This window comes from Muntiacus reevesi, chromosome 3 (genome assembly GCF_963930625.1).
Source record: "Muntiacus reevesi chromosome 3, mMunRee1.1, whole genome shotgun sequence".
Classification (NCBI taxonomy): Eukaryota; Metazoa; Chordata; class Mammalia; order Artiodactyla; family Cervidae; genus Muntiacus; species Muntiacus reevesi.
The window spans coordinates 165,162,504-165,178,817 of NC_089251.1; the positions used below are offsets into that span (position 1 = coordinate 165,162,504).

A 16,314-nucleotide genomic window follows, 5' to 3' on the forward strand; every position below is an offset into this window, starting at 1 on the left:
CTTGGACTTTTTCTCAAGAATGCATGGCTTGGGCCACTGCTTCTGTTGGATGACTGATCCTTCTTTGAGATCTATAGGCATGCTTTTATAGTGTACGAAGGTCATCAATCTCTCGTCCTTGCATATGTTGCAAAAGTCTGTACAGAGTTTCATTCCAGTTTCCTGCTTGTCTTTTAACTATATTTATGGTGTTTTTTTGATATCCCAGAGCTTTAAATTTATATGTAATCAAATCTCTCAGTCTGACACAGGAGGAGATGGGGGTGCTAAAGTGAAAGTGATTCAGTCATGTCTTACTCTTTGCCACCCCGTGAACTATACAGTCCATGGAATTCTCCAGGCCAGAATACTGGAGTCTGGAGCCTTTCCCTTCTCCAAGGGATCTTCCCAACCCAGGGGTCGAACCCAGGTCTCCCACATTGCATGCGGATTCTTTACCAACTGAGCTAGGTGTTCCAATCCTGTTCCCAGACCTGCACGCTGGTTATATGGCAAGTTCATTTCGTGAAAATTCATGAAGCTATCCACTTAGAATTTGTTCATTTTTCTCTGTATGTTATGTGTCAACAAAAAACAGTTCTTGAATCTCTCAGGTTACTTTTCCTTTATGACTTCTGAGTCTTATGCTTTGCTTAGAAAGGCTTTTCATACCATCACACTGTGAAAGTTTCTCCTACATTTTTTTTTAATGCTTTAAAAGTGAGATTTCTTTACAGTTAACACTTAAGTACCTCTAGAGTTTATATATGATTTAATGTAGGGCTCTAACTTAATTTACATCCACAGGGGCTTAACAAAACCTTTTTCAAACTCTCTAGCTCTGGTTCCTTGGAAGCTCATAAAGGTAAAATATCCTCCATGTTCAGTAGATAACACAGCTTATGGCCAAAATGAACTTCGTGATTGACGAAACCCCGATGGGGACACCAGGCTTGGGGCTTCCTTAAGTGTGACAACTCTTGTAACTAGGCATGCCCCATTGTGAACCCGGGAATCCATAACTATGGGGGTTTTATAAAGGATCCTAGCTCCTTTTATAAAGAATCCGCCTGCAATGCAGGCGATGTGAGTTCGAGCCCTGGGTGGGGAAGATCCCCTGGAGAAGGGAATGGCAACCCACTCCAGTATTCTTGCCTGGAGAATCCAAAGGACAGAGGAGCCTGGTGGGCTACAGTCCACGGAGTTGCAGAGTTGGACACGACTGAGCAACTACCACTTTCAGTAGCTCCTGTGGGCACAAGGCTTTAAGCTGGGGAGAAGCTAGTGCGCAGAGGACATCCGTGTGAACAGTCACCCGCATGAACGGCTGCAAGGACCACTCACTCCCCAGGAGGAGAGCCAGGCCTTCTCCTCTCTGACCAGACAGCCAAGGAGGACCTGTTCTTAAATGTTCACTGAACAAAGGAAGTGCCAGGTTGCACAAACACCATTTACTGAGTAGCCACCTTTTCCCAGCTGATTTAAACTGTCACCTTAATAAGAAACTAAATTGCTCTATTTACATGGGTCTGTTCTGAGCCCTCTCCTCTAGCTTATTGACTTGTGCCGTATCATTGTTATGACTTTACAGTATGATTTACTATCAGGTAGATCAAGTCTGTCCTGATCTTTTTTTTTTGTTTTGTCTTGATCTTTTTCAAAGTCTCCTTGACTATTCTGGCCATTTCTTTATCATTCAGGAGTATTTTTGAGTCTCTCTGCACATCAGTGTTGAGAAGACAACGCCCCTCTTATTAGTTTCCTGGGAATGCCAAAGTACCACAAGCTGGGGGATTGAAACAACCCAGGTGATTTAAACAACAGCAAAATCCAGGAGTTGGCAGGGCCAGGCTCCCTCCGGAGGCTCTCGGCAGGGTCCTTCCTGCCTCTTCCCGCTTCTGGGAGCCCGAGGTGCTCCATGGCTGCTGGCAGCATCACTCTCGTCTCCGCCTCTGTCTTCGCCTGGCCGGCCCCCCTCTGTGTCCGTGTCTTCACGACATCCTCCCCTCGGCATGTTCCTGTCCCCATGTCTCCTCTTACAAGGACACCCGGTCCCACCGGATTAAGGGCCCGCCTACTCCAGGAAGACCTCATCTTAACCTGCACCTTAATTCTGGTGACAAGGACTCGACTTCCAAGTAAGGTGACATTCAATTGAACATATTTTGGAGGGGGGCAAACAATGCAACCTCCAACATTCTGCTCCCAAGGAGCTGGCATTCTCAAGACCCAACAGACGGCGCAAGCAAACACCTAAGGTGATTTTGGCGACACGTGCTACAGGGACAAGAAAACAGGTGTTGGAACGGAGGCAGCTGGGGCGTGGAGGCCGCGGGCTAGGCTGGCTGGGGTGGTTGGGAACGTCTCACCGAAGTCGCTGAGTTGGGCCTGGATGAGGACAAGGCGGTCAGGCAGACGGCACGGTGTGAGCAGGGACGATGAGGAAGGAACCACTCACGGTCCCTCGAGAGGACTGAGCCCAGGATGCGGGGGGTGGGGGGTGGGGATGAGGCTGGAAAAAGAGCCGGGGCACAGGACGCAGGCTGTGCAGGCTCGGCCAGGGTCGGTGTGGGGTGACGGGACGGCCTGGGAGTGGCAGCCAGGAGGCCAGTTAGGAGGTGGCGTGTGGTCCCAGCGAGGGAAGGCAGTGGCTGGACCAGCACGGCCGCGGCTGCAACAGGGGACCTGGTGGATTCAGATCTATTTTAGAGGGAAAGTGGGTCTTGACACGCCGGTGGACTGGATGGAATGGAAGAAAAGAGCAGGATCTGGAGGACTCACAGGTTCTGTCCAGAGTTATTAAGCCCACATGTGGGGGTAGGAGTGCTATGAGTGTGTGCCTCAGTCATGTCCAACTCTTCGCAACCCCGTGGACCGTAGCCCGCCAGGCGCCTCTGTTCATGGGTTTTCCCAGGTAAGAATGCTGGAGTGGGTTGCCATTTCCTGCTCCAGGGTATCTTCCCAACCCAGGGACTGAACCTGTGTCTCTTGCATCTCTGCCATTGGCAGGAGGACTCTTTACCACTGGGAAGCCCAAGGTGAGGGGGCTGCCATTACCCAAAATGGGAGGATTAAGGTAAGCACAAGTTTAAATGTGGCCAGGGAGACAGCCCCAGAAATTTTAAAATCAGCCTGTAAGGTTTACATCAAACTCCTGTTGACTGGATTTTACTCATAGGTACTTGCATTTACAGATTTACTGAGAACAAACTTTTTACAATGTTGGTCTTCCTTTCCCAAGAATATACTGTACCTTTTCACTTACTCAGTGAGTCCATAAAGGTTTATAGCTTTACATTTACGTTTATCCCCAGAAACTGTTGTTACTGGGCGTGGAACCTGTTTTTCCTATTACACACTCTGACTGACTAACGATGGTATATGGAAAAATTTTAGATTTTCATCTTGAGCTTGAAAAGCAGCCACTTTATTAATTCACTAAGTCTAATGAACTATCACATACCTATCACCTAGCTCGAACAGGCATCAACATTTCCCCAATCTTATTTCACCTGTTCTCCCATCCCCACTGTGCATGTACAGACGGAGTCCATCTGTCTGTCCTCCCAGAGTGTTGCCAGGTAAGTGCCAGACGTCATGTCAATGCACTCAGAGACGCCGGGGTCTGGCTCCTGGATTTCATAAGTGGACAGTCTTAGCATCTGCACCCAAAGACCCTGAGAGCATTCAGGAAGGAAGAAGACAGAACCACAGATATGACGGCTCTCCTGCAAGACCCAGGAGAAAGGCAGGAACCAAAGTGAAGTCACGGGCCCATCCTCTAAAGCTCATGAATTTTCTTTACAGGATCACCCCTCCAGTCTTCATTCTAGGCCTGTTTTCTCTTTTAAGACAAAGTTCTAATAAGCTCTCAGTAGCCCAGTTTTTCTAACAGCAAATTGACCCAGAAACCAAAAGGGGGAGGGTGCTACTGAAGTCAGACACACACCCAGAAACCCCCGAAGTGTGCAATTGTACGTCATTATCATCTCTCACTTCATAGATAGGTCTGGTTCCCGTGTTGTAAAGGCAGGCTACAGTGACCAGTTCTGTGGTTGGATTAAAATTTTATCATGACCATACAAGCTAAAAAGGGCCATGAGGTGTCCATACTCTCCAGGGCAGTCTCCAGGCCATACGGTGCCTTTTTGTTAATTAGCAAGAAGCACCCACTATGGACAGGTTCAGACCCACAGTCACAGCTTGGAAAGCAGGGGGGCTTGGGAGGAAACAGGAGTTCAGCCCTCCTCTCCCCCTCTTCCCACCCCCCCACCTCACCCCAGAACCTGGCACAGAGTCCTGGACCTTGCCCAGATTCCTGAGGTCTTTGCAGATGTCAATATTTTTAACACCTTAATGGACATCATACCTCTTCCCCTGTAAACAAACATGTAAAACTTAGAGAAATAATAGCAATAGTTTTGTTACTCCTTATTAAAAACAATTTATACCACATGAACTCTCTCAGTCCTTACTCCAAACACCATGTATCTGGAGAGAGAGGATAGTAGCCCTTAGAAATGAGAAGTATAAGATCCTGTTGGTCCACTGCAGAGACATAAGACTTCAACATGGAATTCTATTCTTGCAGCTCTACTGCTGGCCCTCCTGCGTTACCCACACAGATGTGATCTGGCCACAGCTCCTTCCCCCGGTCCACCAGCACATCCCTTCCTGGTCCACAGACTCCTCCCCTCTTGGACAACAGGCTCCTCCCCTCCTGGTCCACAGGCTCCTCCTCCCAGGTCTACAGGCTCCTCCCCTCCTGGTCCACAGGCTCCTCCTCCCTGGTTCACAGACCCCTCCCCTCCTGGTCCACAGGCTCCTCCTCCCTGCCCCAGGGAGGAGGTTGCTGTTGCTGCTGCTGCTAAGTTGCTTCAGTTGTGTCTGACTCTGTCCGACCCCACAGACAGCAACCCACCAGGCTCCTCCATCCCTGGGATTCTCCAGGCAAGAACACTGGAGTGGGTTGCCATTTCCTTCTCCAATGCATGCATGCATGCTAAGTCACTTCAGTCATGTCTGACTCTGGGTGACCCTATGGACAGCAGCCCACCAGGCTCCTCTGTCCACAGGATTCTCCAAGCAAGAACACTGGAGTGGGTTGCCGTTTCCTTCTCCACTCCTCCCAGTGGTCCCAGTGAAAAGAGAAGCAAGTGCCACTAGGCACTTGGACACTGTTATAAGGGCCTGGCTTCCTGGTGGCTCAAACGGTAAAGAATCCACCTGCAGTGCGGGAGACCTGGGTTAGATCCCTGGGTTGGGACGATCCCCTGGAGGAGGGCATGGCAACCCACTTCAGTATTCTTTCCTGGAGAATCTCACGGACAGAGGAGCCTGGTGGGCTACAGTCCATGGGGTAGCAAAGAGTCAGACACGACTGAGCGACCTAGCACAGGCCTGGGTGGGCGGCAAGTTATTTCCAGCCCTCATTTTCCAATATTCCTTTCTCTATCCACACCAAACAGAAGCGAACAAGTCCTTGCTGAAACAGGCCACGAGGCGAGTGTCACTGTCCTGTTCGCCAGAGCAGGGACACCGTTGCTGCCCTGACACGCTCCCCCGCCCAGGGGCCAGCTGGCTTTGCCTGACCTCAGCTCTGCTTGGCTGGGAGGCAGGAGCAGCAGAGGACCGTCTCTGCTTAAACAGTTTTTCTGACATATAAGATTTATCAGCCACATATAAGATTCATGGTGAAGCTAAGTCCATGCAACATACAGGCAATAAAAACAGACAGATAAAACAAGCCCACACATCCCCAGACACAGAACTCACCCCACTCCAGTCTAGATTATTAAAAAAAAGAAAAAAAGCTACACAGTATGATGAAAGGTATGATTTTTCAGGATGCCAGTGGATATTAATAAGAATCTGCTAAAAGAGCTACTGAATTCACAGTTTATGATACTTTAATGACTTCTCTGGTGGCTCAGTGGTAAAGAATCCACCTGCTGATGCAGGAGACACAAGTGATGTGGGTTTGATCCCTGGCTCCGAAGATCCCCTGGAGAAGGACATGGCAACCCACTCCAGTATTCTTACCCGGAAAATCCCATGGACAGAGGAGCCTGGCAAGCCACAGTCCATGGGGCTGCAAAAGAACTGGATATGAGTTAATGACTATACAAAAACAACGATACTTTAATAAATACTGTTTTATTCCTAATTTAAGCTTAAGTTGATATGACTTAAAATATTTTTTTGCTGATTATAGGAAAGGGCTAGAATCAAGGAGAGACAATCTCATGCATTTTAATTAATTGACAAGTCTCCAATTTAAAATGTATAGCATCAGATTCCTAGGTTTAGTTGAATCTTAGATCTCGGCCATGTTAGATTTTACTTTCCAAGTCATTTTTCCTAAGATTCAAAGTTCTGGGAGGCTTATAATTTTAACTAGGTATGTAAAGTAGGGGCGTTGCTTATTTACTTATGCTCAGTATTTAAGGTTTGGCTGGTTTGTTTGTTTTTTTAAGACACAAGGAATCTGAGAGTGGGGGAAGGCAGGAGAGGTTGCTATTCATTTGTTTTCAGATGAGGATTCTGAGGCCTGGGGGATTAATTAAATTCCCCCAGGGGAGGAATAGCCTAAGGACTCACGGCTGAAGTTCAGGTCTCCTCTCTCTTGCCAAGAGGCAGGAAAGGAAACAGGTGAGAGGTCGGGAGGATTTATCACTAGAATCTTCCAGGGTCAGAAGAGAGGAAAGGAAAAGAGTTTGCTTTTCCTGAGTAGAGATTACTACCACCTGTCAGGAATGTCAGTACAAGTAGAACACAAAAGGGCAGCTGGCCAGCAGAGATAAGCCGTAAGCGGTGCTCACCGCAAACCTGGCCATTTTCCTAGATCTTGCCGGGTGACCAGACGGGGTCTGAGCATCAGTCCTGAACACCCTGCCCACTTCCCAACCCTCCCCCACCTCCCATGTCCACCCCGTTACTAGCAGAGCATTTGGTGGCCCAAGTTCTGCTGCGTGAGACCTCACAGCGCCTCAGAGGATAGAGAAAACCTCTCTTTCTTTCTCACCATCTGTTTTGCCCTGAACATCACCTGAGACCTCGTCAAAGGGCAGAAGTAACCAAGGAGGATGCCCTGTTCTCAGGGAGCATGTGGTTTCCCTGAAACACACAAGAGTCAGAGAGCAGACCACAGGGTCCAGGAGGTGGGGGGCGGGTGGCCCATCACGCCCGCAGCCTCAGGGAGGGCACGAGGTGGGGCGGAGGTGGGCAGAGATGCAGGAACAGAATTAAGTACCAGCTCCCCTGATATTACAGAAATATGGGTCTCTCTGGGAGAGTCTCATATCCTCAAAAAACCGGCCTTAAAATCTAGTTCAGACTTTTGCATTTGCACTTTGGAATTGCTCCCAAGAACCAGAAACAGCTGCCCTGCCCGCCCTCCACAGTTAACATGCTCAGAGTGAATCCTCCCGCCCAGATTCATTTTCTGAACCAAGAAGCTATATAAGCAAATCGTATATCCTGAGTGCAGACCGCTACATCCCCAGCACCCACCAGGTGCATCCAGCCTTCCTGGGTGGGGCGCTTTGCTGGCCCCACTGGACCCACAGCAGGTGCCTGGTACCCAACCTCGGGTGCAAAGCGGTCCCTCTGCCCCCTTGGCAGAGCCACTCCCAGGCCCCCAGGACAAGCAGGCAGGGGACAGGAAGGTACACCCCGAGGGGCACCCAGCACACTTCCTCAGGAACCTCGCCCCACTCAGAATCGAGGCGAGCTTCAGGAAGACACCATGCGTTACCTGTTTGACCATCCTCAATAGAGATGCAAGCCCTTAGGAGCCTGGGGTCTTGCTGCCACCTCTACCGAGGCCTCCGACATTCCCTTCTGAGCCCTGAGTCCCAGCCACACGCGGCTCTAGGCATCAGGGTGTCCTCAGAGAAGGACAAGACCCATCACAGGGCTCAGCCCTGCCAGAACACAGAACCCACACACTTCCCGTGAAGATCTCCCGTTGGTAATACCCCACACACCACTCAGAAAGGAGGGGACTGCTTCCCCCAGCTGGACACCCCTCTATAAAAAAGTGTCAGATGGGGGGCTTCCCTGGTGGTCCAGGGGTTTCAGGATCCACCTGGCAGCGCAGGGGACTCAGGTTCCATTCCTGGTCCAGGGAGATCCCACATGCCAAGGGGCAATTAAGCCCACGAGGCACAACTCCTGAGCTCAGGCACCACAGCTAGAGTCTGTGTGACGCAAAGAAAGCTCCCACGTGACGCAACGAAGCCCTCACGTGCTGCAACTAAGACCCAATGCAGCCTTAAAGATGAGCAGAGCAACACAGGACACATACAGAGTTTTTCATACAGTGGGTTTTCTTATTTCCCTAAGCACGGGACTTCAGCCAACACACCGCTCTCTGGAGCCTCCTGGACTTGTTCAAATCGCGGCTCGGGCACTAACTAGAAACAGAACCTCTTGCAAGCTCTTACCCATCCCTGTGCCTCAGTTTCTCCAAGCATAAACGGAGATTATCAGGACCTGCCCCTCTGTGAGGGCCGAAGCAGTCAATCCATGTAAACCGCAAACAGTGCCCAGTACGAGACGAGCACCCCATGAGCGTTAGCTAGGATGATCAAGTGAACCAAAGTTTATTTGACCACCTGAACATCCAAAACACTCTGTAACAGACATCCTTGAAGCAAAATGGGTTTGGTGTGTGTGTCTCCTGAGATATTCTAGCCATAGAACACTGGATCAAGGACAGGCATGTTTCTAAGGTTTTTCCATAAACTGTCCTCAAGAAGGACATATTTACATAAGAGGGCCCCCAATCTCCTTCCAGCAAGCCTTGGAAGCAGGAAGTAAACGGGCTGTTTGGTTTTGACTTCTGCTGAGAATCCAGCATCTACTGAATTGCCCTCTGGATCTGCAACCTGGAGAGGCCGGCACAGCGTGGGGGTCTCACTGTCAAGCCCTCAACTCGCTCAGGTGCACACTTTTGCAATCCTGATTTGATTTTCCCCTGGAGGTGGGCTGGCCACCACATACACCCTAATACTAGGGACCTCAATCTAAGGCCCAAGTCTGAGCCTGGGGCAGTTTGGCAGGGCTTTAAGGACACTTCAAGTGGGGAAGAACACACAATGCATTCCCCATCCTCAGGTGAAAAGGTGACACCATCCATCAACAGAAGCTGAGCAGCCAGAAATCACAAAGGGATACCTGGGGGCCGAAGGAACACCCCGGAGTGAGACCCAGACCCACCCAGGTGCCCAGGGCTCACCTGGACCAACATCGATGGGGTCAGAGCCAGGCACCCTCAGAGTCTGGCACCACCCCCATGTGGAAATAATTCTAAGGTATCCATCAAGCTCACAAACTGCTAAAAACAAACTACGTTCTATCCTCTTGGCTCGAGAAAGACATCCCAGGACTAAGGTCAGGTCCAGAAGGTACCCAGCAGAAAGAGCTGCCCCCAGCCTGGCCGCCTTCTCTTTCCACCGACTCCCCGGCTCCAGGCTCCACACCGCCCTGCAGGGGTCTCAGGCACATCCCGGAGGACACCCTAGCAAGTGTGTGCCCACTTCCACTCACAGCCTGCAGCCTCGCCACACTAATGCCCGGGACCTGGGTGGACACACCCACCGCGCGTCTGCCAGGGGCCCCGGGAAGAGATCAGAGCAGGCCGGATGCGGGCTGGGTACCACGTGTGCAGCAGATTCCAGGATCGTCTGCAATGTGGTCCAGAGATGGGGGGTGGGGCAAGCAGCAGGGGACACAGCCCCTTGGCCCGACCCCTCATTCTGGTGAGAGGCACAGGGCAAGGGCCCCCCCGGCCGTGGTCCAGGGGCAGTGTGACCACTGGGCCCATCAATGCTGTCCCGGGGGGGACACCCTGCTCTTCCAGGCTGTGGTTTATTCTTGCAATGAGGTCAGTTCACTCTCAAAAATGTGTCTTGGTCAGAACCTCAGAATCAATTCACACCATCATTTCTATTATTGGTCACATTTCAAACCATCAAATAAATTTTGAACTTGCACAAACATAAGCTGTAGGGGAGGGAAAAAGAAAGCAAGCCGAATAAATTAAAACTTGCTTGGCCATGAATCAGCTGGATTTCTTTTTCATAAAAAAATTCAGGGATAGGGACATAGAACAGACTGAGGAGCCAGGTAGGCTACAGTCCATGGGGTCACAAAGAGTCGGACATGACTGAGCGACCTCACTTTCACTTTCACGTTCATTTTCTTTCATCCTGTGGTGTTGGAAAAGACTCTTGAGAGTCCCTTGGACCCAAAGGAGATCAAACTAATCAATCCTAAAGGAAATCAACCCAGAATATTCATTGGAAGGATGGATGCTGAAGCTAAAGCTCCAATAATTTGGCCACCTGATGTAAAGAGCCAACTCACTGAAAAGACCCTGATGCTGGGAAAGATTGAGGGCAAGAGGAGGGGGCAACAGAGGATGAGATGGTTGGGTGGTATCACCAACTCAGTGGACATGGGTTTGAGCAAACTCAGGGGGTGCCAGAGTCGGACACAACTTTGCAACTGAAAAACAATAATACACTGCGAGTGACAGGTACAGGAGATTCATCTTTTCTTTCACTTTTGTGACCATTTGAAAATTTTCACAATTAAAGGTTAAAGGAAAAGTTTTAGAGCCATGCAGCGCCCCCCCCCCAAAGAAAAGCTATGACCAACCTAGACAGCATATTAAAAAGCAGAGACATTACTTTGCCAACAAAGGTTTATCTAGTCAAAGCTATGGTTTTTCCAGTTAGTCATGTATGGATGTGAGAGTTGGGCTATAAAGAAAGCTGAGCACGGAAGAATTGATGCTTTTGAACTGTGGTGTTGGAGAAGACTCTTAAGAGTCTCTTGAACTGCAAGAAGATATTAAATCAGTCAATCCTAATAGAGATCAGTCCTGAATATTCATTGGAAGGACTGATGCTGAAGCTGAAACTCCAATACTTTGGCCACCTGATGTGAAGAACTGACGCATTAGAAAAGACCCTAATGCTGGGTGAGACTGAAGGCAGGAAAAGGGGATGACAGAGGATGAGATGTTTGGATGGCATCACCGACTTGATGGATATGAGTTTGAGCAAGCTCCGGGAGCTCATCATGGACTGGGAAGCCTGGCGTGCTGCAGTCCATGGGGTTGCAAAGAGTCAGACACAACTGAGTGACTGAACGGAGCCCAAAAAAGAACCTGGCAAGATCTGAAATCACATTCCTCCCGGTGAGTCACAAAAAAGCCGGCAGAAGGACACATTAACCTGGTCTGCAATTTTGTCGATATTGTGAGGAGCAAACATGCAGCTAACTGGGAACGGCCTCTTCAGGGACCACAGTCCACCAGGCTGCTGTGCCCCCACCCCGGGTCACTGGCCAGGAGTCTGGAGCCCCCACCAGGTTCGATCTGGGCTCCAATCCTCACCCAGGAGGATTCACATCGACTCTCTCAGATGCTCTCAGGCAGGTCAGACTTCAAGTCACGGACCAGATAAATCCAGGCCACAGAGCCTGACAAAGTGGCCAAGGCAACTGTTCAGACAGAGCCTCGCTGAGCTCCAGGGCTGAGTCTCCAAGTCAAACAAGATCTGACCCTGGGGCCTCTGTGCGAACAGCGGCAGCCGGGAGAACCCAGGCCCCTGTTTACATAGAGCATTTCCCCCTCAGAAGCTGAAAGTAATTTCAGGACACTCAGTAATTAGCTTAATTAATTAAATCTCAGTGGCTCCTGCCCACCCCGCTCCTGGCTGCCTGTTTCACTCGAGCATGGCTGGGGGATGGAGAGGCGGGGCTGCACGTCTCGCACACATGTGTAAACACATCACACTCACAGGCCACCCTTCCCGGGGGGCTGTTTGGAGAACAGGGAATTTTGGAGCCTTGTCACTGGCTCTACAAAAGGAAAAAACTCATGAACAATGCATCTTCATCTGGTCCAAAGGAGGGTGTCTAAAAGGGACAAAGAAGACAGCAAGCACATTTTGTCCCAGGATGCAAATGAGAGAACATCTGTATGCTAATTGTGGACCACGGACCCAGGGGAATTGTTCCAGGCTCCGGCTTTGAATCGATATTTGAGAGGTCCTTGGAAATTGCAACCCACTCCAATACTCTTGCCTGGAAAATCTCATGGACGGAGGAGCCTGGTAGTCTACAATCCACGGGTCACAAAAGTTGGACACGATTGAGCGACTTCACTTTCTTTCTTTCTTTCTACTGCCAAATCAGGTCATCAAGAAACGCTATAAAAACCTTTGAAATTGGTGCCAACATGTTAGGCTTTTCTGCTTCTGGAATGCCTGTTCCCGCTGACCCATATTAAAGAAAGATTCTCAAATCTTTTAGAAGCTGGAGCTTGGACGTTTTCCTCACCAGCTGGCAGGCCGGGTGGCCACCCAGATCATGGTGGAATAGAAGGACTAACCCAGAAATCATCAGTTTTTCCTAAACTCAAAACCTAAGTCAAGCCCTGTCTCCGCACTACCTGAAAACATTAGTGGGAAGCCTTTTAAACTTATGACCCCTGTGGGCTAGGATGTGCCCTAAAGAGCTATGCTTTCATCCGACCCATGTCCCTGTAAAAGCAGCAGCGTGTACCCGCCACAGAGCTGCATAGAATTTAGGGCCACTCAGTAAACATGGAGAAACCACTACCCTCGTGGGAATAAACCCTTGACTTGAGTTTGCTTGACCTCGAATTCCTCCCTGGGGAGACTCATCAAGGGAAACCACAGCTGACCTGGAGAGGAAGCTTGAACCTCATGGAATAGCCAAGGTTCCACCACCAGCTATGCGAGCTGCCACAGCTGCACTTCCCCACACAAAAATAGAGCCTTCACCTTTCCCGGGGAGGCGGGTAGGAAGGAAAGCACTCTTAACCTCATCCAGGAAAGCAAAAAGCTCGGCCTTTGGAACACAGATGGGAATTTTAAGTTCAGAGCCAGGCTATCCCATTGTGACATACTTAGGATGCTCTAAAAGTCTGAAACAACTTTCTAGTAACAGAGGCTCCTATAATCCTTCTCGGGACCAGCAACATCACCCAATGCCTTTTAAAAATAGTTTCACTTAATGTAAGAAAAGGTCTTTCCTGGTGGCTCAGACAGTAAAGAATCTGCCTGCAATGTAGGAGAACTGGGTTTGATCTCTGGGTGGGGAAGACCCCCTGGAGAAGGGAATGGCAACCCACTCCAGTATTCTTGCCTGGAGAATTCCAGGGACAGAGGAGCCTGGTGGATTATAGTCCATGGAGTCACAGAGAGTTGGACATGACTGAGGGACTAACACAAAGAAGACTTCAAAAATTAAGCATTCAGTCCAAAGTCTACTGAAAATTGAATGCCAGGTTAGGTGACAAATGTCGACTGCACATGAGTTGAGACTACATCCATTCCTTTCATTATTTCCTCTGTTCTAGAATCCAGAGAATTGTAACCACCAACATAATATATATGATTTCAGCCGAAACCTAATTTCCAAATGGAAAATATGCATTATACTACTTTCATTAATCATTTTAAAATCTTCACTTTTGAAAAAATAAAGTCTTTTTTTATCCTAGTGGCTTCAACAGTGTGCTAAGTCACTTCAGTCGTGTTCAACTCTTTGTGACCCTATGAACCATAGCCCACCAGGCTCCTCTTGTCCATGGGATTTTCTAGGCAAAAATACTGGAGTGGGTTGCCATTTCCTTCTCCAGGAGATCTTCCCAACCCAGGTATTGAACCCCAATCTCTTACATCTCCTGCACTGGCAGGCCAGTTCTTTATCACTAGTGCCGCCTGGGAAGCCCAGTGGCTTCAAAGGAACTCTTAATACACAGGAACTTTCTTAAGGTAGCTGTAATCCAGCTGACGGTATTCTACTCTCTCTGATGAAGCAGTAGTTTTATACCGTGCAATTAATCTCTCAGCTCTGACAAATGTGGTATGAAGTAGACATTTAAAATGGAATGGAAATTTCTGTGATTTTTTTTTTCCCCAGACCTTAGCAAATGACCAAACTTGGACTTTTCAGGCTAGAGAACAAATTGAAATAATCTGATAACAATTTAATCCATGATTTACTGCACAACTTATGGTGCTGACACTACGGAGACATGGTTTTAGTAACCGAGTGACTGAAAACAAGCCAGATAACCATATGCTAATAAAATGATTCAGGAACTGGAAACAGAAGAGATGGTCCTTCCCAGCTGTATACTGAGGAATCTAACTGAAGAACGGATGTGTCCAATGTGAAAAAAAGGCTAGAGTCAATTATAAAGTGTGGGGGTGAGTGCACTGGTTATCCACCTAACGGAGTAGAGACCCTCTTCTGGGCTTTGTGTTCAGCTACGGGCAGGGGAGATGGTATAGCTGGACACCAGTTGCAAGCCTGTTCTCCAGTGTTCAGGGTGAAGTTCCAACAATCCTACCTGGTTTCACTCACTTTGGTATTACCTGGCCTTCCTCGTGAATGTTAGACACCAAATAAGGGGCCCAAAGGCTGGTGATTCCAAGAAGCCACACTCTGTACACCAATACAGAAGCAGCCACTGGAAGTCAGGCAGTGCTGTCTGTCACCCTGGCCAAGCAAGTTTCTTATCCTCTCCAGGCCTCAGTTTACCCCATCTGTAACATGGACACTATAACAGTCCTTTTGCAGAACTGTGAAAATTAAATGAGATAGTCTCTAAAGCCCTTGACGCAATGTCAGTGTCAAGACTTGCTGGTCTTGACAGAGTTGAAATACACAGACTTGGCAACTACCCAAGGTCAAATCCAGGCCTCCCAGGTGGCTCAGTGGTAAAGAATCTGCCTGCAATGCAGGTGACAAGCATATGATCCCTGGGTTAGGAAGATTCCCCTGGAGAAGTAAATGGCAGACCACTCTATTACTCTTGCCTGGGAAATTCCATGGACAGAGGAGCCTGGTGGGCTACAGTCCAAGGGGTCACAAGGAGTCGGAAAGGAGTGAGTCAACAGCAACAACAAAGTCAAATTCAGCCAGTACAGAGTCATCCAGTCGTGTATTTGCCTCCAAGTTCTATACTTTGCCAGACTGACGCTTCTCAACCAAGCAACTAGTTGAGACCAAGGAGCCATCAGCTGTTTATCCGGCTCTCGGTTAACGGTGCTTTGTCCGCATCCCCTCCAGGAGCGAAGGAGGCCATCACAGAGCCGTGGGCATTCCCTGTTTCATCAACAGGTGCCAAAGAGAAACAGCGCCAAGCGCTCGGTCAGGCCGGCTCCCAAGTCAACCCTCCCGGATGGTCACCAATCTGGAACGCGTCCCGGGGGAGCGCGGGGCAGCAGAAGCCAGAGGCGGCTCTCCACGAGTGACCCGCCCGCCGGCAGGCGCGCAGATGACAGACCCCGAGGAGGGACTGCGGGCCGCCCGGGTCCTGGGGCGCAGCTGCACGTGCTCCCAGAAGGCGTGCCGGCGCCACTTCATTCAAGCAGATCTCCCCCGGCCACCCCGCGCGTGCGACCCCCACTCCTCGGCCGCCTCCGCGCCCCGGGACCGCTCAACTCGGGGAAGGGAGGTGCCCGTATGCCTTGGTCTCAGCAGAAGAGGCAGGCGCCCTCCCCTTCGGTCACCCTCCCCCCGGGGAAGGGGACGGGGAAAGCGGCCCGAGCCCCTCGCGCCGCTGCGGAGTTGCCTGCCCGGCTGCCCCGGGCGGCGCCGCCTGCCGCACTCACCGAGCGTGGCCACGGTGCCGGCCTCGAAGAGCAGACAGTCCCTGCGGCCGCGCGCCTCCAGCAGGACGCTGCTCTCCCCCGAGGCCTCCAGCCGCCCGAGCAGCCGCAGCGCCTTGCTCAGAGCCATGGGCGCGCGGCCCGGCGCGGCTCCCCGAGCGCCCGCAACTTCCAGGAGTTTCACTTTGCGCCCCCGCCGCGGGCCGGTCGCAGGCTCCTCCCCGACGGCTCCGCGGCCTCCGTCCGGCCCGCCTCCGCCGCGCCCGCGCGCGCCGCCCGGGGCAGGTGAGGGCGCGCGGCCGCCTCTCCGCCGACCGGCAGGCTCCGCCGAGGCGCCGCGCTCCCCCCAGCGGCCGGGCCGCGGCTGGGTGGCTGGGTGGGTGGGGGAGGCGACCTCCGGGCAAGACCCGGGGGCTGATGAGGGCCGGGGGCGGAGGGGAAGTGCTCCCGCGGTGGGCGGCAGCCGGGGAGGAAGATTCCACACATTCCTGGGCGCGGAGGAGGCTGCCGTCCGCGGGGCGCCCTGAAGCTCCTGCAACGTTACGGAAGCCCCGCGGCCTTATATGGGCCCGCCGCGGCCTGGCCGGCGCCACTAGGCTAGAAACTGCTCGGCCCGAGTCCCCTGCAGCGCTCCGGGGTCCTCCCCAGCCCCGTCCAGGGCGCTGCGCCTCCC

The 16,314-nt window shown here is 51.1% G+C and overlaps 1 protein-coding gene across 1 annotated transcript in view; it reads right to left on the reverse strand.

Annotated features, from left to right (window-relative positions):
• Window positions 1-15,859, reverse strand: part of SYNJ2 (synaptojanin 2) — a 98,943-nt gene extending 83,084 nt beyond the window's left edge. The window contains exon 1 of the mRNA XM_065931054.1: window positions 15,645-15,859. Coding sequence (XP_065787126.1) covers window positions 15,645-15,771 — 127 coding nt within the window. The 5' untranslated portion in view covers window positions 15,772-15,859. The remainder of the gene's footprint in view (window positions 1-15,644) is intronic.
• Between the last annotated feature and the right edge of the window lie 455 nt (window positions 15,860-16,314).